The sequence below is a fragment of the Anabas testudineus genome, chromosome 5 (genome assembly GCF_900324465.2).
Source record: "Anabas testudineus chromosome 5, fAnaTes1.2, whole genome shotgun sequence".
Lineage (NCBI taxonomy): Eukaryota > Metazoa > Chordata > Actinopteri > Anabantiformes > Anabantidae > Anabas > Anabas testudineus.
In genome coordinates, this window is record NC_046614.1 from 1679309 (window position 1) to 1704620 (window position 25312).

The window sequence follows — 25312 nt, forward strand, 5'->3', positions numbered from 1 at the left end:
CTTTCTGCTAAAGGAGAAGTACAATCACTTGTTGCTGGTTTACTTTTCTAAATAACTGAGGGAATTTTTTTTTGCTCATCCTACTTTGTAGAGCTTCCTCTTTTCTTATAAATTTGATGTACAACTCTTGTTTTGGAGGGAGAAAAATGGAGTGGGGGTGATGAGGGGGGTAGAGGGAGAGTTTGTTTGAAGCAGAAATTCTTGTGGGTTTCCTTGTTGTTGTCTGGACGATGCAAGACAGCAGCGTCTGGGAGAGTTGGGGTGGGGGTTGGGGAATGCAGGGGCACGGTGACCTTCCAGTTGGAGGGTGCAGGCCAGAGTCAAGAAGGAAAATCAGCAAATTAAAGAAAGTTGATTTTTGTTCAACACTGATTTTTGAAACTAATACCACACTATTTCTAAATGTGTATAATGCCAGTAACAGGTTTGTGTGTGATGTGGTATACCAGTGCTTACTTGTGCGCCAGTGCAGGCTGCAAACTTTCTACAGCAACAACTGTGATCTTAAAATATCTACAGGATATCACTACTAATGTGGTGAGCTGCAAGAGAGCCGAGGGGGACTTTTCAGCATCCAAGTCACAGAAGAGACTTTTTTCTTTGAACTGTTTAATAAAAATTCTGAATCACAACAGTAAGGACATGGACTATCTAGAAAAGTAGAAAAGACAGCAAACCTAATCTGCGATCGGTTCTGACGTAAAACAACAATACGTGAAATGTATGTTTCTGCGCAGGGACTCATTTTAAATGTCACACCTTTTACTCAGAACACAAATGTTGATTATTCACAAGTGTTTGTGTGGCAAAGACTTTTTCATTCAGTGTTTTCAAGTCAAACTTCAACTTCCCATATGATGAAATAGGCTTTTCTTGCTGTAATCTTTTTCCGGTTCCTGACGGCCTTTAAAAAACAACAGTGAAATTTGAAAAACATAACGAATGGGATATGTAGTCCTGCTTATCTGACATTCAGCTGAGATCAGTGTGAATTATTAAATCGTAGAGTGTAAAGTAGTTAACATCCACATTTACACTTTTTTAGTTTTTTTAGAAGAATTCTGTGGTGGAGGATCAACAAATTCTACTAAAATACTGTAACCAACAGGAACAAGAGAAATGACACAAATGCTGAGGCAAGCGAAAGCATATGGTACCTCACCTACGCAAACTATTTTTGTAGTTCTGTCCCCCGTATTCCACGGCATAACTTCAAATGAAATCAAAATGAAAGTAAAAGAGCACACAGGTCTGAGCAAAGTGACTTTGTTAGTCACTCAGACAGAAAGAGTCCACAGTCCTGTTTGGTTCTCTACCGGAGGTGGGGGACAGGGGACGCAGCAAGCATGGAAACATGGAATGGGTCTGGGACTCAGTCTGTGGTGGTGCGGCGGTACCAGAAGCGAGCCCTGAAGTCGTCGCTGCAGGTCATGAAGCCAGGATTGGTGGGCGAGTGGACAATGCAGCGCACAATGTTGTTGTGTCCCAGAGACAGCAGGTTTTTCCTCTCAGCTGTGCGAGAGTCCCAGCAGCACAGGCTGATGGTACGCTCGTCTGGCAGCAGCACGTAATCCTCTGTGTGGTTGAACACGCCCTGTGTGCGATGCATCTGACGCCCACTCAGCCCCGCACCTGTGACAGCAGGCAGAACATGTAGCAGAGGTCATATCACCACAAAGACCATTAACATTCAGTCAAATCAGAGCTAACAGTCCACATTTGAACTGAGAGTTGGCTACAGTACGCTCTGCCCCCTTTACTTCCTGATCAGAGCTTATTAAAATCTCCATCATGAACAGCCGTTACACAGTTTACCATGATGTTGGTGGCCGAGTTAACAGAGAGTCCTTGATTTCAGACAAAGGTAAACACCTATTTCGAGTCAGCAATCACTAAATACAGCTATGTTCACATGTCAGGCTGTAGTTCAGTTGGCAGGGCAGTTTTCCATATACAATTAGTAGGGTGATTCCCAGTTCATCCTGGTCCAATGGCATCATCTACAGTATGTGCAGCTGTCCAAGATCTATGAGGAAAGTCATCTCCATATAGTCTCTTCTAAAAGCAGAGAGGATGAGCTCTGATGGGGTGGACAGCGGAAAAACAATTGGAGCGCTGAATAAGGATTAGTGAAAAATAAATCAACTCTTCAGAACCCTCAGAATTTGGTCCTATTTAATTTAAAAAGTCCAGAAGAGCTGTGGAATAATTTTACTCATGTTCATATGGGGGTTCGTGGAGCAGCATGTGGTTCTAGGACACATGAAAACCACCTACCAAGTGAAATCAGATACAGAGAGTGTACAAAGATTGTATAGCTTTAATATAATTAGCTGGATCAATGGCTATTGTTAGCACTGGATTGAGGACTTCTGGATTTGCTGCACATTTTTCCGAAATTACAAAGCTTCCTCTGTAAAAGAGAAACCAGGCTCCCTTTCCTTACTGCATCACCTAGCACGACGCTAATAAATAAATGTTGTTGACTCTTCTCGTTCTACTGATCTCTGCAGAGGAGTTCTTAACCACCGTTTGACTGACCGTTTTTGGTCACCTCTCTGACAAAGGCCGTTCTTAAATTGTTACTCAGTAGCGTGCTGGTGGTTTCAAACGTCTTTCATTTCACAATTATTGAGTGGAAAACTCAAAGCCTTAGAAATTGTTTTTTACCACACAATGTTACTGTGGAGGGCTACAGAGAGATCCTTGGACTTAATGTCTTGTTTTTGTCCTGACTAGCAGTGTGAATTGTGGGTCCCTATAACAACAGGTGTGTTTCTTTCTAGCCTCTAAGAGGTTGCACAAGGTTTTACAGAAACATCTGGAGCCATTAAGAACTGATAAGTAAATGCTCAGTAAAACTAACTTTTGTGTGGGCTCACTAATCAAAGTTAAAATCATTAGTGGTATTTCAGTCTGAAAATAAACAAAGGAAATATGACAATTTTATCAAGAAACAGAAGTCATGAGAAAAGGAACTCAGGAAAGTACCTGCGCCCTCGACTAGACCAGTGGTTTAGTCGAGGGCACAGTTTGTGTACGAGAGCATTTAACAGAAATCCTTTAAGACTATTTTGCAAGTTACTGAACATCACAGTAAAACTAACTTCTCAATTATAAATGATACAGCCTTACCTAATAACAGACAAGTTATGAATAAGATGAGATACCAAGGCTGGATAGAGACATGGTCATCTATCATGCTGTCTGCACTAGTGGAGCTAAAAGCCAAACAGCACAAAAATTGTGTGACTGTGTGAGAAGAAATAACTGTGCAGGTATATCTAAGTATTTTTTGTTACAGTTTCACTTTCTTTGTTCCAGTTGATTAAATTGTTGTAAAAATATTCTTGTGTTGGAATGTTCACGTCATCAAGATAAAAAATAAGAAGAGCCCTCTTGACTATATTGTTTGCTTGCTTCTATCATTTCAGTCCTTCTCATGCACTGATGCATTAAGTCGAACAGCCTGGTACCATCAGTATGGTCTCTGTAACTGACCACACTGCTGCTGAAAAGTCACCAACTGGGGTCCAACCAGTGCTGTGGAACACACCTCAAAAACTAGTCCGACAGATCTTAATGGACAGCCAGACACTGGCTAACAGCTGGTCGCCTTGATGTGTCGTGGTTCTTAAAAGAGTTCCACTATTGCCAACTATTACTAAAAGATGAAACTATGAAAAAATGAAGTACCTAATGCAACATTACAAATTCAACAGTAAACTATTTTTATAGTAACAAATGTTCAGACATTAGGAAAATTACATTACTCACTGACCCTGTTGCTGTTTTTTGTACAACAATTCTTTCAACAGCAGCAATAACTGTACATTGCTACTAATGTGTTCAGTGTAACAATACTGTTAATGTTCACTGTGTTCCTGCATTATATGAACAGTTACATATGAATATGTAAAGGTAAAAGGTAGTTTTTCCTCTGCACTATCGCCTAGTGCTGCTCAAGTGAGATTGTTGGATTTTTCTATATAATTAATTATTCTGTATACAGTTACTTTTGTAAGGTCCTAAACCTTAAACACTGTAAAGTGCCTTGACATAACTTCTGTTGTAATTTGGTGCTATACAAATAAAATGGAATTGAAAATGAATTGAAAAGTATGATCTGTGAACTGTACTGTTATCACTGTTTTCTTAGAATTGCTACTATTCATTTCTTCAGCACAATTCATCTGAACTTTACATGCTTTCCACTGAGTCTCTCAACAGGTCTTTTCTGACGCTGAACTCTATCAGTGTATTTTAGTTACTTTTGAATAAAAAACATTAAACACTGTTGGATTTACTCTATCTAATCAAACTGCAAAGTCCTAAAGTAAGTGCTAATAATAACATTGGATTCCTATTCAAGTCTGTTTTCAGTCCTAAGTGTAAGTGGTGGACGGAGCAACATTTCTTTCTGCTTAGGACATTAATACTTTATAAATGTGGGAAATTAGACAGTCGACAACAGCCTAAATAACTGCTGATGAATATTCTCAATCATAGATCTACAGAAATAAATAAACACTGATGACTTCTCATATACTATACACTACAAATCATTAATCGACCCGGATGAACCTGACAAGCGTAGTATTGATAGTGACCTTACTGTTACTGTTCAGGAGTTCACTGTTCATAGGTTCTTTCAGTTTATCTGTGCATAAGTGTACAATGCCCAGGAAGTGGAAGTACTGCATCAAGGTCTGTAATCCTGCCTTGGGCTGCATAGTCATCTTGATATACAGTATGTTTGTTCAAATTCCACTTTTGCAATTCTATTGCTCTCGGTAAGGTGCCTTTTTTCCTTCTTTCCTAATCTATTCCTTTCTCTGTCACATTGGAATGATTTAAACCATTTTGTTTCCAAATCATCACTGCTTTGAATAAAAGCATCTGCTAAATGACTAAATGTAAATCATGCTAAAGGTATGGGGAGTAACCCCTGGTAAGTACTGTAGCAGCCACAGGTAAACAGAATGTGTATTTTACAGTATGGCACTGTACCTCCCAACATGAAACAAGATGAGACTTCACTTCACATATTTTCTGTTCCTTAAAACCATTCACTATGTCTAACACAAACTGAAATTAACAGATCACAAAAAATGGTTCCTGCAGCACCTCCTCTATGTCTGTATTAGTGTTCTGTGTTGGTGCACTTCTCCACTAACCTGCTAGGGGGCATCACTGTCTCTGTGCCATCTTCACAGACTTATCAAAGTCCTCCAACGCAGAAGTCAATTAGAGCAGTAGTAGAGCAGAGTGTGGTTTCTTAACTCTAATTTATTTTTTTATGCTAATTGTGAATCTACAGGCTCCTCAGTCCCTCCCCCCACACAAATCAGCCACCACCCACAATGTCCATCTCAGCTGAGCAGGTGAGAAGAGAGCTGAACAGGCTTTACCTTAAAAAGGCTGCAGGGCCAGATGGAATCAGCCCAAGGCGCTGACATCCTTTGCTCTTCAGCTATGTGTTGTTCTCCAACATATCTCTAACCTCAGCCTGCATCTGTAGAGAGTTCCTCTTGGGTGGAAAAGGTCATGCCTAGTTCCCGTGAATAAGACGCCACATCCAAGTGTCCTCAATGACTACAGACCAGTGCCTCTGACCTCACATACAATAAAGGCATTTGAGAGGCTGATCCTGGAGCCCCTCTGACCTCTGGTCAAACCCTCACTTGACCCCTCCAGTTTGTTTACCAACCCTATTTTGGAGTGGATGATGCCATTATACACCTTCTCCATCGCACCTACACCCAGCTGGACAGGTCCAGAGCTTAGTTAAAATTACAGTTATGTTCAAAATAATAGCAGTACAATGGGACTATTTTCCAGAATCCCCCACAAAGTCCCTCTGTTAAAAAAAATATTTTGAACATAACTATATGTTTTTAGATTACTCCAGTGCATTTAACACCATCAGACCTTGACTGCTTGGGAGAGAAATTAAAAAACATGCCTGTTGCCACTCCTCTGATTTTGTGGATCATGGACTACCTCGCCGACCATGTCCAGTATGTCCACCTGCAGAACTATGTCTGTCTACTGTCTGACAAACAAAGTATGTCCCATAAACCATGAAACATATTAAATGAAATTATCTGATCTGTATGATTTCATAACACAACACACTCCTTACACACAGTAGCCGAAAGCACACTTTGGTTCTCATCAAATATAAAAATCATCTTCACCTGTGTACTTGACCAGTGTGCGGCCCGTAGAGATCTCCCACAGTTTCACCACAGAGTCTTTCCCACTGGACAGGATGTACTTGGAGTTCTTGGAGAAAATGGCAGAGCAGACCTCTGCGCCGTCATGGGCCTTCTCAAAGGTGATCACGCAACGATTGGAGACACCGTCCCACAGCTTAATGCTGCCATCCTTGCTACAGGTGACGTAGCTGTTGGCTGTGGGGTTGTAGCTGACACCACTAATGGTGTCTGTGTGCTGGTCCAAGGGGTTGCAAGATACAAAGCACTGGAAGGTATTGACGTCGTAGAGACGGAGGGTGGGATGTTGCGTTCCCACCAGCAGGAAGTCACCTGATGGGTGGAAGGAGATTGAACGTAGCATTTCTGCTTCCTATAGGCACAGACATGGAGACAGGATTAGACTGACACGGAGTTTAGTAAAAGCAAGAAAACAAAATTATTGTTAGCATAACTTCTATTAGTTTATTGAAATGTCCTGAGTTCTCAGAAATGTCCGAGTATGTGTAAAGGCATTTCTAAATTCATTAAAACTTTTCGTATTAGTCCCAAAATAACAAATAATAACTAAAGAGATTTTCAAATATGCCCTCCTGACTACTACGGAGGATCGGGTCAGCATATTGCACAGACTTGTGCATTCACACATGCCGCACACAGAAGGAGGAAGTCCAGGGGACGTTCTTATTCAGGGAAATAGGTTGCTGTGTAGAAGTGACACAAAACGTATACCATAGAAATCAATAGTGTTTTGTTTACTGCCAATCAGTACAGCTGTTTATATCAGTAGAAACTACACTTTGTGTTTTCCCAAAGGAAAGAAGCATGATCCAACAACAGAAAGCTGTTGCAGCTTATACTTTTATCTCCAGACTATCATGTGCTGTTTTCACACCTGGTCATTGCAAGGGCTCAGAGGATAATGTCCAGGTAATCTCTGAGCTGAATAACTGAGATGTTTGCATTCTCACATGCAGCTCCAGAGTCCAAACATGTTCTGGGTCTCAGTACATGTGTGAATGCAGATCAAAAAGTTTTGCCTAAAAATTCTGACCTGTATATATTTAAATGCCCTTTTTGCAGAGGGTTTTGAGTAATCAAACAGTTTGAGGGTATAATCTCTTGAGCCAGAAGCTAGAATCTGTTCAGTCGGATGAAAGGCGAGACAGGTGACTTCATCCACGTGGTCATAAAGTGTCCGAATAACAGGGTGATTCTCCATGTTCTGCTGCGCTGTCTCATTCATCATCACCTGACATACACAAAAAGAGAAACACAAGTAAATAAGGGTATTCTGCTTCAAAACATTTAGTGTATCTGTATTCTCCAACCGGTCACACCTCAATGGGCATGGCACTCTTGGCCAACATGCGCTCAGTATCCAGGATCTTGATGGAGGCGTCAGCAGAGCCAGTGGCAATCAGCTGACCATCACGGCTGTATGTGGCAACACGGCATGGGCCCTTGTGAGACGTAACATAGCAGGTTTCATACTCTGACGCCTCTGGAGACATGGTCTGTACATCTGCATCAAACTCCAAATCAATGCCCACTCCAGGTGCCACTGTATCTGAGCGCCCAATGGCATACTGCACCGCACTGTCGTCATTCTCCATGCCTGAAAGTGTTTGCAGATTGTGATGTTAGTGTTACTCAAACCTGCATTAAAAATTGTGGGAAACAACACTCACCTATCTTTGCAAGCTGCATCAGCTGCTCAGAGGGCGATACTACGTTCTGTGGTTTGACCTCATTAATGAGACTGTTGGCGATGCTGGTGTATCCATCATACAGCAGTTGGCTTATGATTAGCTTGTAGAGGTGCTGTCGGTCCTTCAGAGTCGGTTTAGGACGGTACATATTGGGTCAGTGTGACCAGAACCGGCCCGTCAATACTTATAGCTCAGTTAGCTGAAACAAAACAGAAAATGTCAACACTTCTGACTATGATAGCTGCTGTTGCCTTATCTTATTTCACAAGTAGCTTAGGTCATTTCTTTATCATGTCTAACAAACATCTCCCACACGGATACTAGTGTAGCTAGTTAACGCTACAGCGAATGAATTGAACTTGTGATTAGCACTGTTGCTAGTATCGTTTGCTTTGTGGCTACGGTTAGCTAAGCCTGAGCAAAAACAACGGCGAAGGCTAAGTGCGGGTAAAATTGGTTGACCGTGCGTGTGCTCTCCAACAACAACAACATGCGCTACTTAGCAGCTGAACGTGAATTACAGGTGCTTGTTTTTAATATGAAAGCATAGAAATAAGTAGCTAACGCTAACGCTAACCCTTTCCAAAGTTCCACTGGCGCTTCAGGACGAAACGTGCGTTGCGTCTTACGTTTTGCGTCCTACGTCACAACACCAAAAAGCTGCGCAGAGAGCCCGCCCCCCGCCCCGCCCCGCCCCCATCCAATAACCTTTGAACTCAAAGTTTATTGGATGGTTAATAATTAAACAGCAGTTTAATACGTGTCTTATAATACTTTGCTTAATATCCAAGCGGCATTAAACATAATCAGACCTGTCCTTCATGGATGTCTTGTTTCCAGGGCTTTATAGTCTAATTGATTAATTTAAAAACAACACATTGATGTCATATAAATAAAACAAGTGTTATAAGTGGGTTGGTCTATTATTTGTTTTCTGTGTTCCATTCATCATTTCAAATTCTGAGTAGTGCATCTGTGTCTGATTTTCCTCCTCATTTGAAGGAAAACACTCCAGCAGAGGGTGCTCCAGTACAGCAGCTTGAAGACAAAGACATTGTCTGCTTCTGCTGGGGCTATGATCTCAGCTTTTGCAAATGTGTTGTGTATCAGTCTTTGCTGCTTTTTGTTTTTCTTTGTGACATTAAAAATGCATTTCACAGAGCTAGACACTGAGGACAACAGCTGAGACTTTCTAAGCAAAATAGAGGGCATAATTATAGTTTGTAGTGAAATACTAACAGGTATGTCCACTGTGTGGACTGTTGAGCAGCTTCTGGTAGTAGTGTTCTGGAAGTGGTGTTGAAGATAATAATGGAGAATGAGATTGCTATACCATGGTACTGAAAAGGACTAAGCGAACATGTAAGTCGATATAGGCCTCCAGCAATTCAGCACCCACCCACATACAGTCTCTCAGTTGCTGCTTCCTGCAATGAGGCCAAAAAAGACAGAAATGTAGTGTAATACATGAGGATGGATGATGGTAGCTTAGGCTGTTTTAGATATTGGTCTATTCAAAGCGGTCATAAATCCATGTACAAAAACGCAGCAAGGGACCCATTCAGACACTAATGAAGTAAGCTGGAGATTTCCCTCAGGTGCCTTTAATCTAAAGCCACAACTTGAAAGAGCTGAGCTCCTGCATCACACTCAAAAAAATTAGGTTAAGTCTTTTTGAACATAGTATTAAAAGCAATTGGAATCATATCACCACCATTTGTCCAGCTCAACATGTGTTTGACAAGCTACTTGATTATTAAAAACACATGCGCAGCTGCACCCTTGTGAATAACAGAAAAAATGCTTCAAAAATGATATTACGTTTTTTTAACAATGTAGAGGTTTTATAACTGTAAGATGGTGATGGGGGGGGAGACACATTTTCTTAGTGTTTTGTCACTGCTGATCATCAGCTGTAAAACTTGACTCAACCTTGTATCCTAGTAACAGAGTAACATGGCCAAAATATCATCTATCAGGAGCAAATCCACCCAGACTCTACTACACATAGTGCGATTAAAAAATACTTCAACTCACTCAGTCTTTTATAGACATGCCTGAAACCCGGCTCCCACCCTGCAGGATTGCGAGCTGTGAAAAACATGCGTGGTAGGTGGTGTCTTGTTACCATGTCAACACAAAGCATGCTCTTAGCAGACCAGCTTGCAGTTGCCTTGGAGACCAGCAAGAGTCTGTAGCAGAGAAATGATATTAAAAAAACTATTTGTTTTCTTTCAGCAGATGTCATCTAATAATTGCATGGTGGATCCCACACGATGACAGGCAAGCAGAACTTTGAAAACATCGCTTGACACCCGAGAGTAGAAAATATATATTTTCAAAGTTGTGCATTTATTTATATAGAGAAATAGGACAGAATAAACTCACAGTCCTCCTCTGTGGACAGGATATAATCCATAAATCTCTACTGTGGCATATAACAACGGATCAAACAAGTGTAATGGCAAGGTGGCTGTTCGAGTGACCAAATTCTCCTGTCTTACAACCAGCCAGCTGTTTCTGTCTCACTGCAGCCATCAGTGGTTCCAGCAGGAGGAAAAGAGCAGATCCACAGCAGACTACTGAGTTAGCAACTAGTATTTAGCTGCTAAAGAGTAAAATATTACTGTTAGCTAAAAGAAAAGTGTATAAGGTACTTATAATTGAATTTGTAAATTGTTAACTGATTGTGACAGGGTCCAGAAACAGTTTCAAATGGATGCTAATTATGATGCTAATGCTGATAGCTACTGGGTACCAATATGCTAGTATGTTAGCATAAACTACTTAAACTGCAGCAAACTGTTGGGCTTGTTGCAGAATGTGTGTGTTGCTTTGTCCTTTTATTTTGCTGTGAGCTGTAAAAAATTACTATGATCAACAGTATTACAGCACATCAAAATGATTTTTTTTAAAGAAGCTGATAATAATTAGTGAAAGAGATCAGTGCAGCACTAGAAGATGCAACAAAAAATATGAATACAAGAGACATGATTATTTCTTTAAAAAAAAGGCATCTGTACTATTGTAAGCATGTGCAGTGTGAACTTGTGCACCCCTGCAAAATGAGACATACTACAGCGGGGGCTGTGGTTGGAGGTGGGAAATGTTCTCTAGCCACTCACAACTGGTCCATTTGTTCTCTGCCTGAGAGAGTGAGAGCAGTGCACATGCAGCCAAGCGCACCCATGGCATTGCTGCACCCTTGTCTATGTGGGTGTATGAAACACAACGTGTGGGAGGAAGTAGGTAGATGGGGAAGCGGGTATATAAGTGAGTCAGTAGTCAGGTACTGCTTCAAACTGTTGATGGTAAAGTCAGTTACTGAACCAACATGACTGTTGAAGGTAAGCACTTCTTTTGCTAAGCAGTCGCTTGAACTTGTGCACACTGTGCCGTATTGGCCGTAAATCCCTCCATCTGTGCTCTTTTGGTCCTGCTGATCACTTTGTGTATACTATGTTTTCAACTTGTCCTCCGGAAGTCTTTGTTTGACAGCCACACACCCACCCAGCTCAGCCAGCCCTTCTCCTTCCCTCATTCTCCTCCTCTCTGCCTCACCACTTTCATAGTGCATCTTCTCTCTCATTTGCATTTGTTCCGCTTCCTCATGACAAGAAACAGTCCATGTCAAATAGCTGTGAGAGAACAGAAAAAACCCCCAGATTGGACAGGAACACACAGCCCAGATGACAGGACAGATTGAAAAGCAGGTACACCGAGGCTGGAGCTTTTCAGTGTAGAAGACTCTTTGAGCTGAATAACTCTTACTGACTCTAGAGTAAAGCAAGACGGTAAGTGACTTGACAGGTTGTTGCGCTGTCTGTTTTCTGTTTTTTAAGTGCCTGAGTTTTGGCCTAGTTACAGCATGTTCTGGTTTCTTCTAGTGTTATTCTTACCTACACTGTGTGGCAGCACAACAACACCATCAAATATTTCCTCTTTTTAAACGTTCCTTTTATGAAGTCAGGACAATCGTTGGCAATAAAGTAGGCAGCGTGAACACAGAAATTAGAATTTTTACTAATGTTGTTGGTCTTATAAAAGTAGAAGCTGTTATTCTATAAAGTTTGACTTTTTTTAATTCATTCCACCCACGACACACTTGCATGCAATTTTAAACTAACTACAAGTGTTTATACAATAAAACATCTCGTTTGTAATTCAAAGGCGCATAATATTTACCGATAATACAACAATATGGCTATATATCGGCTACATTAGCAGCTGTAAGGAAGCCAGGGCACACATCAATATGAGGATAGTTTCTAAGTAAATTGTGTTTTAAAAAATTAAAATACACTTGTTGTACACATCTTGTTATTACACACAGCACGCTCGAATACGGAGAAAAACAAACTTTCCGTAGTTATAACAGAACCATAGAAAGTATCTTAACATGGGTGTGCTCATGCTGTAAAACTAACAAAGAATACACTCCATGCCAACTGTACTTCTGGGGCTGAACTATGCAAAATCACCGTACATGCTGCATCACAGCAACAGGAAATGAACTCTGTTTGCTGTAATATGCAGCTATTTATCTTAACGTAGGTGGTTTTACGCTTTGATTAGATTACTGCACAAGTATGACAGTCTGGTGTGAGACAAAGCTGCCACATGCTACTGTGAAAATCAAGGGTATGCCATTTAGTTGCTGAAGACTGGTGACAGTGGCAACAGATAATGTTAGCAGACACATTCACTTGGGTAGATAAAAGCCTGTGATGTACTGTATGAGTATCTCATCTCACTCTGTCACCCCTCTCATGTTGTGAATCTCTCTCCTACATCACCGCATGCTGCACCCTCTTGTATATACATATTTTTCATGTAGGTTTCATTTTTTTCTTCTGAATCTATTCACTGACCGCATGCAAAATGCACTATGTAATTAAACAGATACAGATCAGATACAAATGCCTATGTTTTTCTCTGCACTCTGTAGCCATGGGTATTATTGCTCATCATAACAGTGACATCACTCAAATGTAGATGTGTTTTTGTTTTGGAGCTGTAGAAATTTGAATATCATTGCAAAATATCCTGCCTGGGCTTTATCGTGGTGCCTAATCTAGCCTGAATTAATTGTGTTATTAGCCATCTGTCCTAAAAGGTATCTGTCATCATTAACTGCTTAAGCACGTTTAATCAGTGTGATGCTCTTTTTCTCTATTTCACTGGTGCAAGAAACAAATATTCTCAGGAATAAAGTCTCATTTTCTTTTTTTAGAGTAAGACCTAGAAACATCCCCACTCAAATAGACAGATTTTCCCCTTTTGATCTCAGGCAACATAGAGGTCTAAAGCAAACTGTTCTTATCTTACAGGTAATTAGAGACCTGGCACTGGTACATCACGACAGCAGTAGTGTTACCATGGAGACTGGCAAACCAGGATTGGCAAGTGCTCCAGTGCACATCAGCTCCGTCGCAGCACAGACAGAGAAGAGGATGGACATCCAGGCCCCGCTGACGGCTGTTTACATCCACACAGTGCCTGCACTACCAGCACAGCCTTACCCACAGCCTACTGCAGCTGTCAGGGAGCCAGCCACACTCCATCTGGCTGTGCCGCCACTTTACTCCAAGGAGACGCTTCCCTTTCTGACACTCCATATTGCAGGTGGGCTGCAGGCTCAGTCGGGATTGAGTGTGGCAGCTGTTGCTCCTGTGGCAGCCAGGCCCAAATCGGCAGGGAAGCACGTGTGTCCTCACTGTGGACGGGACTGCATGAAACCCAGCGTGCTGGAGAAGCATCTCCGCTGCCACACAGGAGAGCGGCCTTATCCCTGCACCACTTGTGGAATTTCTTTTAAGACTCAGAGCAACCTCTACAAACATAAGCGTACTCAGGCTCATGCCCGCCTTTCTTCCGAGTCAGAGCAGAGCAGCCTGGGCAGTCTAGACAGCATGTCCAGCTCCAGAGAGACCTGTACATCCAGTTCATCTATGGATGAGCATACTGATGAGTCGGCCAGCACTGAGAAGGATGCCACCCTACCTGCAACTACCTGTCCAGCCCATACTACAAAGATGTACTCTGTAAAGACTCAAGGGTTTATCAGTGAACAGAATGAGTTGACCCCTGCAGATCACAAGACAGAACTAATTAAAAGTGCTAAGGAAACAGTACAAGAGGAAAGACAGAGAGTAAAAAATGAAAAACCTCCTTTGACTGTTGGTCGGCATCTTCCTCTCCAAAGACAAGAGGCCACTCTGTTCTCCAAGCAGTGGGAAAGCTCTGTATCAAGTGGAAAATCACAGAGTCATGAGAGTACGGACTCGGGCTTCAGTGAGAGCAGTGACCACTACCCAAGCCCTGCAGGCATTTTACCTGACCACAGTATGGACTCCCTCACCAAATCCACCAAAGAGCATCTTGAGGAAATCACCAGCACAAGCACATCTTCAGTACCAGGCCAAGGTGGACAGGAGCTTAAAGACACTGCAAGGGAGCAGGAGCAGAAGACACTGGAGGAGCGCATATCTAAGCTAATTTCTGAGAATACAGCTGTTGTTGAGGACAAACAACTGGACACTGTTAGGCCACGGAAGACAGTTCTATCAAAGCAGGGTAGCATTGATCTCCCTGTGCCATACACATATAAGGACTCTTTTCACTTTGACATGAAGATAGGTAAGACTCAGAACGTTGGTTTGCAAAGGACCAGAGCACCGGGACTGTACAGCTCTGTGCCGACTCAGTGCTCCTCCACTGTTGAACATGCCCCTTTAACCCGTAGCAACTCCCTACCCTTCAGCGTTACCCTCCTGCAGCCTGAGAGGAGCAGTCCAACCTCTTCCTATCAAAGTGATTATGTAACACTCGTTCGCAGGGGAAGTTCTGGCCAGATCAATCCAACAAGTTTCATCAAGCCTGTAAACCAGCAGTCATCCACCCACCGCCCACTGGTCCGGCAGACAGCCGTAGACTGCAACCACGCAACAGACGGTCTCTTCACGAATTCATCTGTGGAGGAGGCGTGCACCAGCAGTCTCAGCTGCGATGGGGATGGCAGTGACATTTGTGCAGAGCCAAGCAACAAAAAGTTCCGGAGGAAGAAAGCACAGAAGTTTGCTTACAATAAGTGGTACATGTACGGAGGCGGGACATTTAAGAAGCTCTACAATGCTGACAAAGGTGGTGATAATACTGTTATCAAAGGCAGGAAATGTGTAAACCCAGAGCATGAGGTTGTTCAGGGTACACAAAAGAGATTTTCTGCGGTCCACAAGGACACAGTAACAACAACAGTCTCAACTATTAACATAACAAGCAGTTCAGCAGTGTGCTATCCAGGTTGCCCTCCAGCCAAACCATCCTTTGTCTCTGCTTTAAATTTTGATCTGAAAACTAGCCAGCTTCATTCATTAAACAGTTCTCTCAAGGCCCCACTGCGGAGAAATATGTCTCTGTCAGTGCTGCCGTTGCCTTCAGTTGGATCACTGGTTAGCCTCAAAACAAGCAGCATGGGCAATGCAGAGGCAGGAAGATTAATTAACCAAGTCAAACATTCAGAGTCCACCTCGCAGCTCTGTGGAGCCCATGTTCCCTCCGATAGAAAAAAGCAGAAAACTGATGACAAAATCGTTTTTCCACTGATGATGGAGACCGACCCAAACACAGTGACTCATCCCATTCCCTCTGTCACTGGCAGTGTGCCTCAGCAGGAAGCAAATTTCAGTTATATCAACTTTCAAAAAAATAAAAAACACACTGAGCTCAAAGGAGCTCTCTTCCCGCCAAGCACAATCAATGCAAATGCACAGTCTGTTAACGCCTCGCCGGCCACTTCCGTCTCTTCCCCTGCCAAGACCAGCTTCCTGCCCAAGTACCAGCTCAAGTTACCTAATACTGCTGAAACTGATTTAAACACTTCATCACATGTTGTGGATAAACCGTCAGGAATTGATGGACAATGCACGTTCAACTCTGCTTTGCCATCTTCTCACCCTGAGCAAAACTCACCCTTAGTCACAACTTCTGAAAACATAAGTAGTGATCACCACAGTTCTTCACTGATGCAGACTTGTGACATCAAAGAGACAAATTCTTTTAATTCCACACACACCCCTCTTCTCCTGCCCTGCACAGCTGCCTCTAAAATGTCAACATTCAATGAAAATGCAACTTCAAGTTTGTCTGTATTTCACAGGCAATTTGCAGCAACCACAATAACCACAACCTGCCTAAAAAAATGTCAGGCAGGACTATGCAGCACTTTGATACAACCCTCAAAATCTGCAATGGGTTCGGCACCTATGCAGTTACCCAGAACACCTGCACCTGTGGTTGCAAACTTCCCTGATAGACCTTCCATAACCACAGCAAATCATGCATCTGCTGCTGACATTACAGCTTTCTCTCAGGCTCATCCTACCTCTAACCCTCCTCTGTCAGAACCCTCGCCAGCATCAAACCAGTTAAATCCAGTAAACAGAACGTATGTTGGCCCAAACACTTCAATGGTACCTTGTCACATTGTACCGTTTGACCAAGAGCAACCGGCTGCTCAGAATGTGTTTCATGTTCAAACAGCAGACCTCCAGATCTGCCTCCAGATCATATCTGACGAGCAGCTTGCGCTTATTGAACCACAGATTGAGCGGCAAGCAGGTAGCAGCTACTTACAGACAGGAGACACGGGATCATTGGCGCCAGAAGTGATCCAGAATAAAGCTCAGGACTCTGTCACCATGAAGATGAGCAATGAAGGAACAGACAATCAACAGCCAGGACATCAAAAGGAGATGAATCCAAGCGGGTCTTTACTCACACTTAATGTTGAGAGCATAAAACCTCCACTGTCTGTCCACTTTGGGAAGGTAGAGCCAAATGTCATCTTGAGTGAACACAGTAATTCCAGGCAGGGTACAATATCAGCTGAATCTAAGCCTCCTGAAACTCAAGGCTTGACACTGTGCCCACACAAATACAGTAATGTAAGCACAGCCACAGAGACATTGAGCTCTGTGGGCGATGTTATGTCAACTGCTGCTTCACTCAAAAGTGTTAAGTCAGAAAAACATCAAACTTCAGATGAAGAACATGACATGTCTCTGAACTGTTCTGCTGAGAAACAAATTTTGCAGGTCAGCCAAGATCAATTGATCTCACAAGCACTCTGTGGTCAACAAAACCTCAGCATGACCTGTGTTCTTCCCAGCACAGTAAATCAGGACAGCTCAAGAAGGGAGCACTTGGGTAAAGAACGCCAAGAAAAACTTCAAGGGGCAATGAAAGCCATGGGTGAGGCCGACCCATCTGTGCAGGCTAAGACCAGTCAGGCCTCCAGTGCTGTATGTGCTGAAGAAGTCTCTGGGTCAGTTTCAGCATTTTCGATTAATAAATGCAAAGCTCTGAAGCTGTTGAATGCACAGACAATTATCTACTGCAGCGATCCTTCTGCTGTGAATATATCTAAACATGCAAACCGTGGCTGTGACAGGGTGGGGCCATCAGACAATTCTTCTGCTTCACAGGAAATAACTCTCAGCAAATCACAGGATGTAATCAACTCAGCCCACTCAAAAGATCTCCTGGGTCAGTTTATTTCAGTGTCCTCTAACATCCAGGTGGAAACACCCCAAGACATCCCAGCTGTTTCAATTATTCAAAGTCCTGCTGCAGGTAAATACTCTTTTAATTAATTATATTATATGTGATCTGAAGGATATAAACCACAGTGTAACATGTATTCATTTGTCCTAGTTCTACCACAAGATGGCAGCAAACGTTCACAGGTTTGCAGAGTAAAGCTGATCTGAGTACTGTGGAATCACCAAAACCAACAAATGAATTGGAGGTCTTCATGAATATGGCTCCTTTTTAAAATGCTTATGAGGAATTTTACTTAAAGACAAAATAATCAAATGGCGGTTTCCCTGAAATCTTCCTTTTGATGAAATGAAATTGCTCCTCTTAAAGTTCATGTGGGTTTAATTTTGATTGCGATTGTCCTTACTCACTGTGAGGTGCTCCCCTCTACCTCAACTGAGAAGTGTAGTGTCCACCAGTATTTGAAATTTGATCCCCATCACAGCACAAAACACCAGCATACCTACGCTTTCATTTAAAGGAGCTGAGGATTACAGACAATAACAAAGTTATGTCTCCACATCCTGGGAGGAGAGGATAAACAAACCTGAGACCTCTATCCATTACCTCCCAGCTAAACTAAAACAACAAACTTAAGTTTCTAGTTGTCACTGAAAGGAATTGTCACTGACAGTGGAGGTCAGAGACGTGGTAGTCATGTAAATTTGTTCACGGCAAATGTAATGTTCCATCACATTACGTGTGAGTTTGACTAAAGAAATTCTAATTCTCGAAAGTCTGTGAGCCTATTTGTTTTACAAGCCAATGTTCACCATTGCTTATATTATACTCTTATTGCTATTATATCTGAGCACAATTGTCCATGCGTATATTATACGATGAACATTCCTTCCAGAAAACAGGCTTTCAATTTGATTTAAGACATTTTAGTATGGAATGCATGTAACGCTTGTGGTCATTAAGTTTCTACCTTCACAATCTCTGATTCTTACAATGGGTTAAAAACTAGCAAGGTAAAACTGACTGATTGGTATTAACATAGAAGATTTGTCATTTTAAAAAATAACAAAAACAGCTGGATTTCATTTGTTTTTCTTTTCCTAGGGGTCATGGAGGCAGCCTCCCTGATGGCATGTGAAGGCCAGAAGGAGCCACAAGCCCGGGGACACGGAGGGACCCCTGTGCAGCCAGACAGCACAGACTGCAGGCTGAAGCTGAGTGGAGACGCTGGAGAAACAAATCACCAGTGCGCAGAGGGTCATGGTAGTGGAGGGGCTACGGGGGAGGATAAGGACAGAGGAGTCAAGAAAGACCAGGTGCCAGGACTGTGGGACAAAGTGTTCACTGGTTGAATGTTTGTCACACAAATGATTTTTTAACACATCAAGAATATTTGACTATGTTAAACACCTCCAGTTTAGTGATTGTTCAACATATGCTTTCCTCTGTCTGACACACCCCATGGCTTCTATTTCACACTGTGTGTATATAGCGTGTGAACCCTTTACAGATTTCTCATTTTATTATAAGACAGGGAGCCCAGTTAAATAAAACAAACAAAAACCAAAACATGACAGTTATACATGACAATTATCCAATCTTGTAATATCTTACCATACTGTGTGTGGTAAAGTTATATGAACCTGTTTGTTCAGTAATTGATGTGGCCTAGACGTTACCCTAGGGTTTTTTGAGCCATCCCTTCTAACTATTAGGTGCCTTGCTCTTGGTGTGATCTTGTAGATGCATGTTCTCAAGCTGCACAGGATCTGCCTCACAATTGACTGGTGGAGTCTAAGTGTTTTAAGGGTAATATTTAGTCTCACTTGGTTAATTGGGTTTCCTTGATGTAGCTTTAGGACTTACAGAATGTGACAGTGTGAAAATGTTTTATACGGAGAAACAGAGAAAATTCTGAACTTTCAATTGCCACAAATGAGAAAAACCAGAAACCAAATTTACAGCGTTGATTCCAATTCTGCATTCTTTTGAAAAAAACTTTTTTATTGCTTTAATTATTCTTAAACTAAATCCAAACTTTTCCATAAATCCATCATATTCAGATATATTCAGACCATCCTGATCTGGGGATCATGTGCAAGCAGGTTTCAGGCATGAATATTGTTACATTACAAAATTGTTTTTTTTATTTCTGAAGACATTTACGAAGAACAGAGATACACTCTAGCCAGAATTAATTTTTTTCCCCCAAGAAATATCTGCAGCACAATAAATATATGATCCCCAAGGTGTGTCAAGACAGAGAAGAAAGTGGTGCAACAGAAAAAAGATACATTACAGAGCCACACACAGTGGCAAGACATATGAATTATGAGTACTTATGAGCTTTGTGCCAATGTAAAACAGCAGCGATGCATTGAAACAATTCCAGATCTAGGCAGCTGACAGTAGTTTACTTGCAGAATTTATTCCATATGATTTCAAACTTCAAGATGTATAGTAAATATTTGAACAGCTGTGCCTCTAACAGCTGAATGCTCCATCAATTTGGTTTGTTCCCTGTGAGAATTCTGAAAGATTTACAAGTCACCGGACACATTAAGCTTTGAGGCATTTCAAAAATCTACTAAGCTAATGAGAAGTTCAATGAAAACAGGACAATGATGGTTTTGTTGTGATAGTATCATGCTAATATTCATCCTTATATTCTTTTTTTATTAACAGGGAGACGAGCTAAAGGTCAAGGTGGATTCCTTTAAGAATTCTTTGCTATCTGAGCAGCATCTTTCCCAGACACAATCAGGAATGTCTGGGTACCATCCACCAAGCTCTCAGCAAGCTCTCAGCACATCAAATAAGCTTAATTTACCGTCCAGTGGCAGTCAGACTAGCCCTTTCAACTCTCCACAGCCCCCACTGGAAATGAACAAATATTATTTCTCACAACAACAATGGGAAAGCAGCATCAGCCACAACCACCAAACACAGATCTCATGTGAATCACATTTCAACGAACATATCACAGCACAGGCCCAGTTAACAGACACACACGATGCTTTTACACGGAGTGAGACAGGTCCTCAGCAAACGGGAACATTGTCACATCAGAACCAAAGGCACGAGCTGCAAGGAAACACTACTAAAGGTAACAGTGCAGCAGGAAGCATTTGTACTAAAATAACATTAGGAAGTCACAAAGGCCCAAGTCTCTCACCTGATGTCAAAACACCATCCACCACACATCACTGCCGAGTCTCTCATTCTCTTGAAGTCACTAGAGGTACTGCTGGGTGGACAGGAAACACCCAAGCGCCAAACAACAGTATGGAGGATAATAATACTGGGATGCCATTGAAACCCTCCTTATACCCAGAGCCTGAACAGGACACCAAGGACTGGTCACCAAATGACTACACAACACAGAACAGTAACTCTGGGAGATCAGATATGAGCAACAAATACCAGTCTTTTTTCTTGACTCCTCAGTTTCATGGCTTTCAGCCAAGTGAGTGTCTGAACAGTGGAGTGAGGCCCGTGCCAAGCTGCCAAGACTATTCTGAAGACACCAGCAGTAGCGACGATGAAGGAAAACTTATCATTGAGCTTTAGAGGAAATGTGCACATATGCAAACTCAAGTTTCATTTGCTGTCATATATGTGTGTATGTATATATATATATATATATATATATATACATATATGAGTGTGTGTATGTGTGTGTGTATACATATACATGTATTTATTTAGGCTCTGGAGGCAGAAATAATATCATTGGGTGAGTTAACTCAAAGTGTACAGCTGAGGAACTATATGTGTAAACTCAAAATTAAAGGTCAATCGGCAACTTTGGAAGTACAGCCGAGTGTGTACATGGCTGTACGTGTTATATTGTACCAAGTATAATTAGATGCAGAACTGTTTAGCTTCCTAGTTGTGAGTTTGTTTGTTATGTTAGATACGATATCTGTCACAGAAAATAACAAACCAGTCACAAAAGAACTGCAAAATTAATTCAAATTAATTAAACCAAACTAATTTAGTCAACTACATTACAACAACATGCTAGACTTGCTAGGTTCCTCAAATATACATTTGAAAGTATGAATACATAAAAATATAAAGGAAAATATGTCAATAATATGTTTTATTTAGACTAGTCAGGAAGCCAGCTAACGTAGAGAATTACAACAGCTTCAATCTCCTCGGTCTTCCCCCTGCTCCTCACTCTTCTACCATCTGCTACGCTCTGTGCAGCCCTTCAAGTATTAGTCATCAGTTATTGAATAACAATCATTCAATTTAACAAGAAGCTACAAAACTTACCAATCAAACAGAAATCACCTAAATTCTTTAATTGGTTAGAATGGTGAGCCTCTTAACTTTTATAAACTTCCTCTTGTTTTTTTTTTACATTTTTTATTATAATTATTTTCTTGGCTTTATGACTGTTGACAGCTACATCGTGGCTTCCACTGCTACTTAACACAACCAGTGAGATTACTTCTGCCTAAGAAATGTTGTGTGACTTCCGTTCTGCTCACACACGCTTACACACACATAATTTGCTATAATTTATGTCTACCTTCCCACACTCACTCTCTCATAAATTAAGTGAGTAACACTGTAACCTTCCCAGACAACACCTGTGTCTGTGAATCATATACACATGGTGCCAAATACCCATTAAGTTGATATCAGATCACCCAGGTGAAGCAGGCACTGGCTGGCGGAGACATAACACTTTACCTTGGTGTAGGTTTTGTAATGAGTCAGCAGCTATGACATGGCACCAAAGTTCACGGGAACAGGATGAACAGGGAACAGTTGGATGTGATCAGTAATGTAAATAAATCCACAGCTACAGCTCACAGTGACTTGCTTGTCAATCCTCAGCCCATTTGTGGTCATAAAATGTTTTCGGACCTTACAGGCATTATGTGTGCAGTGGTGCTGAAAGAGCTTTAACTCCAGGGCATCTGTTCCGACCTGTTTGACAGAGAGAGACAAACACAGAGCAAAGGCAAAGGCACAACATGTGCAACATCTACAAGCTGATTTATTATTGCATTATAAATTGAATGATTCTCGTCCAATGTATTGCACATAATTTTACGTTTTTAACCATTTTAACTTAAAAAAAGAGGTAAATTAAACTGTACTCTTTGTGGTTTGAGTCTATTCTTTAGTGAGACCTCTCCTTAACTCAACGTGTCACTATTATAACATTGTTCATGTATGTCTGTAGTGGTGAAGTGGTAGCAGCTGTGTGTTTTTCACCAATCTGTTTTCCCATATCAATAGATTTCATCTCTGGTTTTAGTGATGTCAACTGACTTTGTTGGAACATATATACAAAATCCTATAGAAGCTCCTGACTCTGAGTGACTTCTTTGACGTTACAGTTATTTGACTCATATAAAGAGACACAAGTAGGTTTAATAGTTTTTCTTTCATTAAAGCAGTGATAACAGTGATTGGCTGCATCCACAAAGCTCAGTACAGCATGGGTCAAAGTTTAAAAAATGTGAATCTTGCAGATGTTGAGTAGGTGCAGCGCTCCACATGCACAGTAATGATGTCAACATGGCTCAATATTGGGAAATGGTTCAAATTATAACCCTAACCCTACCACTCACAATTTTGGGATCACTTAGATGTTTTCTATTGTTTTCCAAGGAAACACACGCGAAATTAGTCTGAATAGGAAATATAGTTAACTGTTTAGTGTTTAATCATTTCCTTCATCAAAAACAAAACAGGCCTGGCATTCTAGTTGTCACTTTGATAGTTTTCCTTCTTCAGTGTCCCTTCCCCTCTGTACAAATCTCCTATTTTACCACCTCCAAAGCAGCCCCAGACCATCAAGCTACCTCCACTATGCTTGACTAAAGGTATTAAGTACTGTTCTAGTATCTGTTCATTGTGCTGCATCTCACACTTGGACACATCTGTAGACAACACCTTCTTCAAGTCTTCCAATGTCCAATGTCTGTCCTTTTGCCCATCTCAGATATTTTTATTGAGATATGGCTTTTTCTTGGCAATTCTGCCCTGAAGTCCAGCATCCTGAAGTCTCCTCTTAACTGTTGATACTGACACTGATGTTTGACAGATACTATTTAGCATAACTGCCAGTTGAAGACCTGTGAGGCTACATACACTCAGATATTTATCTGTCCCTGTTAGAGCCAGTTTGTGCTGCTGGCTGAAGGGAGTAGTTAACTGCATGATAAGAAATTTTAAGGTTCCTCGCAATTTCTAGCATTGAGTAGCCTTCTTTTCTAAGGACAATAATAGACCAACGAGTCTCTAATAAATGGTACTTCTTTCTGCCTATTGGTACCCATTGGAACTGCTGATGTTCAGACACTAAACTAACCTACAGATTGCCATGCCATCCCTTGTTTGCTCCATTAGTACAACTGTTCTCAGCTGTGCAACACATTTGAAAAAGGGTTTTCTCGTAATCAATTAGCCTTGATTGATGACGAAATGATTTGAATTAGCAGCCATACAAGGAGATTGATGCAGAGGACGGACAACCGCTAATAATAGGCCTAGAGGCAAAAATCTAGCTCATTCTTTAAAAATCATCCGATTAATTTTAATTGTTTGTGAAATGGATGAAAATGTGTTATTTTTTGGAAAAAAAGACATTTGCAAATGATCCTGAACTTTTGAACAGTAGTGTATGTTTTAAAAATTTCTCCTCAAATAGATATAAATAATAATATAAAAAAACGCTGCTATGCCTGATGAATTAATCAGTGACTTGATAATAGTACTAATTTTCCACACAGCAGGTAGCTCAGCTTTTTAAAACATGAGAGGTATTTTCAATATTGCTTTTTTTTAACCAACCAGTTAAACTGAGATACAATTGATAGTTCTTTGTGAGGATGTTTTCAATGGCCTTCTGATTAATATGCAGTTACACTGTCTAATCATGTCCTACAAACAAATTGAGGTCCAAAGATTTCTGTGAAATGCCTTAATTGAAGACACACGTCAACAAAAAAAGGAAAAGGCAGTGGTTTGTCTGCCTGTCATATCTTCTCCATCTCCTTGAACACAAACGGTGAGCAGAACTTTAGAGAGCATGACAAGACTCTATTGAACACATGCAAGTGTCAGTATGACCTTAATTTTACTTGAAGCTTCTGAATACTGAAAACATTGAAAATATATTTTCCACGTAGAGATACTCAAGCTGAGTGAGCTGAAAAGCTGAGGTCATATATTAGCCTAGATATACTCAGAAGGACCATGAGTCCTTCTGCGATTCCATCATGGTTGTTTCCTGCCTCCTGCTGCTGCTGTTTTTCTGGTCTGGTTTCAATCTTTTAAAAATCATTGGAATCTCACAGAGTTTTGGATTTTTCACTGTGATATCAAAGGATTAGGTTGGCAGGGTCTATCAATTCATCATATCAATGTCCATGACTACGACTGTTCATTAATTCGTAATTTCTTTGTGTCTGGCTATTTACTTTCTTATTTGTCATTCCTAGACCCTGCCACACATGCCCACTGTTCTTTAATTTCCCTGTTCCCCGCCACTTCTGTCACCTGATGCTTCACAGAACCCCTGCTGTTGCTCATTCGCTCATTAGTTCCCCAGTTACATGTTCTTACCTGTTCTTCACATGCCTGTTATTGGAAAACTCTCGGATTCCCCCTTTGCTTGACAATGATAACTCTCCAGATATCCTGTAAAGCAGTATATGGCTAACCTGTTAGCTTCTTACCTATGTTAGTCCATCACCTGGGGTGACATGACAATTTTATCAATTTACATGCACTCAAGTAACTAGGTTACAGCTGGCTTTCTCAAGTAAGCTGATTCCTTAACTACCAGGA

The 25312-nt window shown here is 41.3% G+C and overlaps 2 protein-coding genes across 5 annotated transcripts; one reads left to right on the top strand and one right to left on the bottom strand.

Moving 5' to 3' along the window:
• Nucleotides 1-599: 599 nt before the first annotated feature.
• On the bottom strand, nt 600-8570 carry cstf1 (cleavage stimulation factor, 3' pre-RNA, subunit 1). Its single transcript, XM_026344626.1, has 6 exons — nt 8508-8570; nt 7910-8129; nt 7559-7836; nt 7273-7470; nt 6201-6591; nt 600-1632 (listed from the first exon to the last, which is right to left on the bottom strand). The coding sequence occupies exons 2-6, from the start codon at nt 8076-8078 to the stop codon at nt 1373-1375; spliced, it is 1296 nt and encodes a 431-aa protein (XP_026200411.1). The 5' UTR covers nt 8079-8129; nt 8508-8570; the 3' UTR covers nt 600-1372.
• A 2619-nt stretch (nt 8571-11189) lies between these two features.
• znf831 (zinc finger protein 831) lies at nt 11190-22807 on the top strand. 4 transcript variants are annotated; one of them, XM_026344602.1, is made up of 4 exons: nt 11190-11277; nt 13261-17563; nt 18596-18807; nt 20177-22807. In XM_026344602.1, exons 2-4 carry the CDS (start codon nt 13309-13311, stop codon nt 21059-21061), a joined length of 5352 nt encoding a protein of 1783 aa, XP_026200387.1. In that variant the 5' UTR covers nt 11190-11277; nt 13261-13308; the 3' UTR covers nt 21062-22807. The 4 variants fall into 4 exon arrangements, with proteins under 4 accessions (XP_026200387.1, XP_026200389.1, XP_026200386.1 ...); XM_026344601.1 differs by lacking the exon at nt 11190-11277 and adding an exon at nt 11500-11724; XM_026344603.1 differs by lacking the exon at nt 11190-11277 and adding an exon at nt 11500-11724 and having other exon boundaries at nt 13261-17558; nt 18594-18807.
• The last annotated feature ends 2505 nt before the right edge of the window (nt 22808-25312 follow it).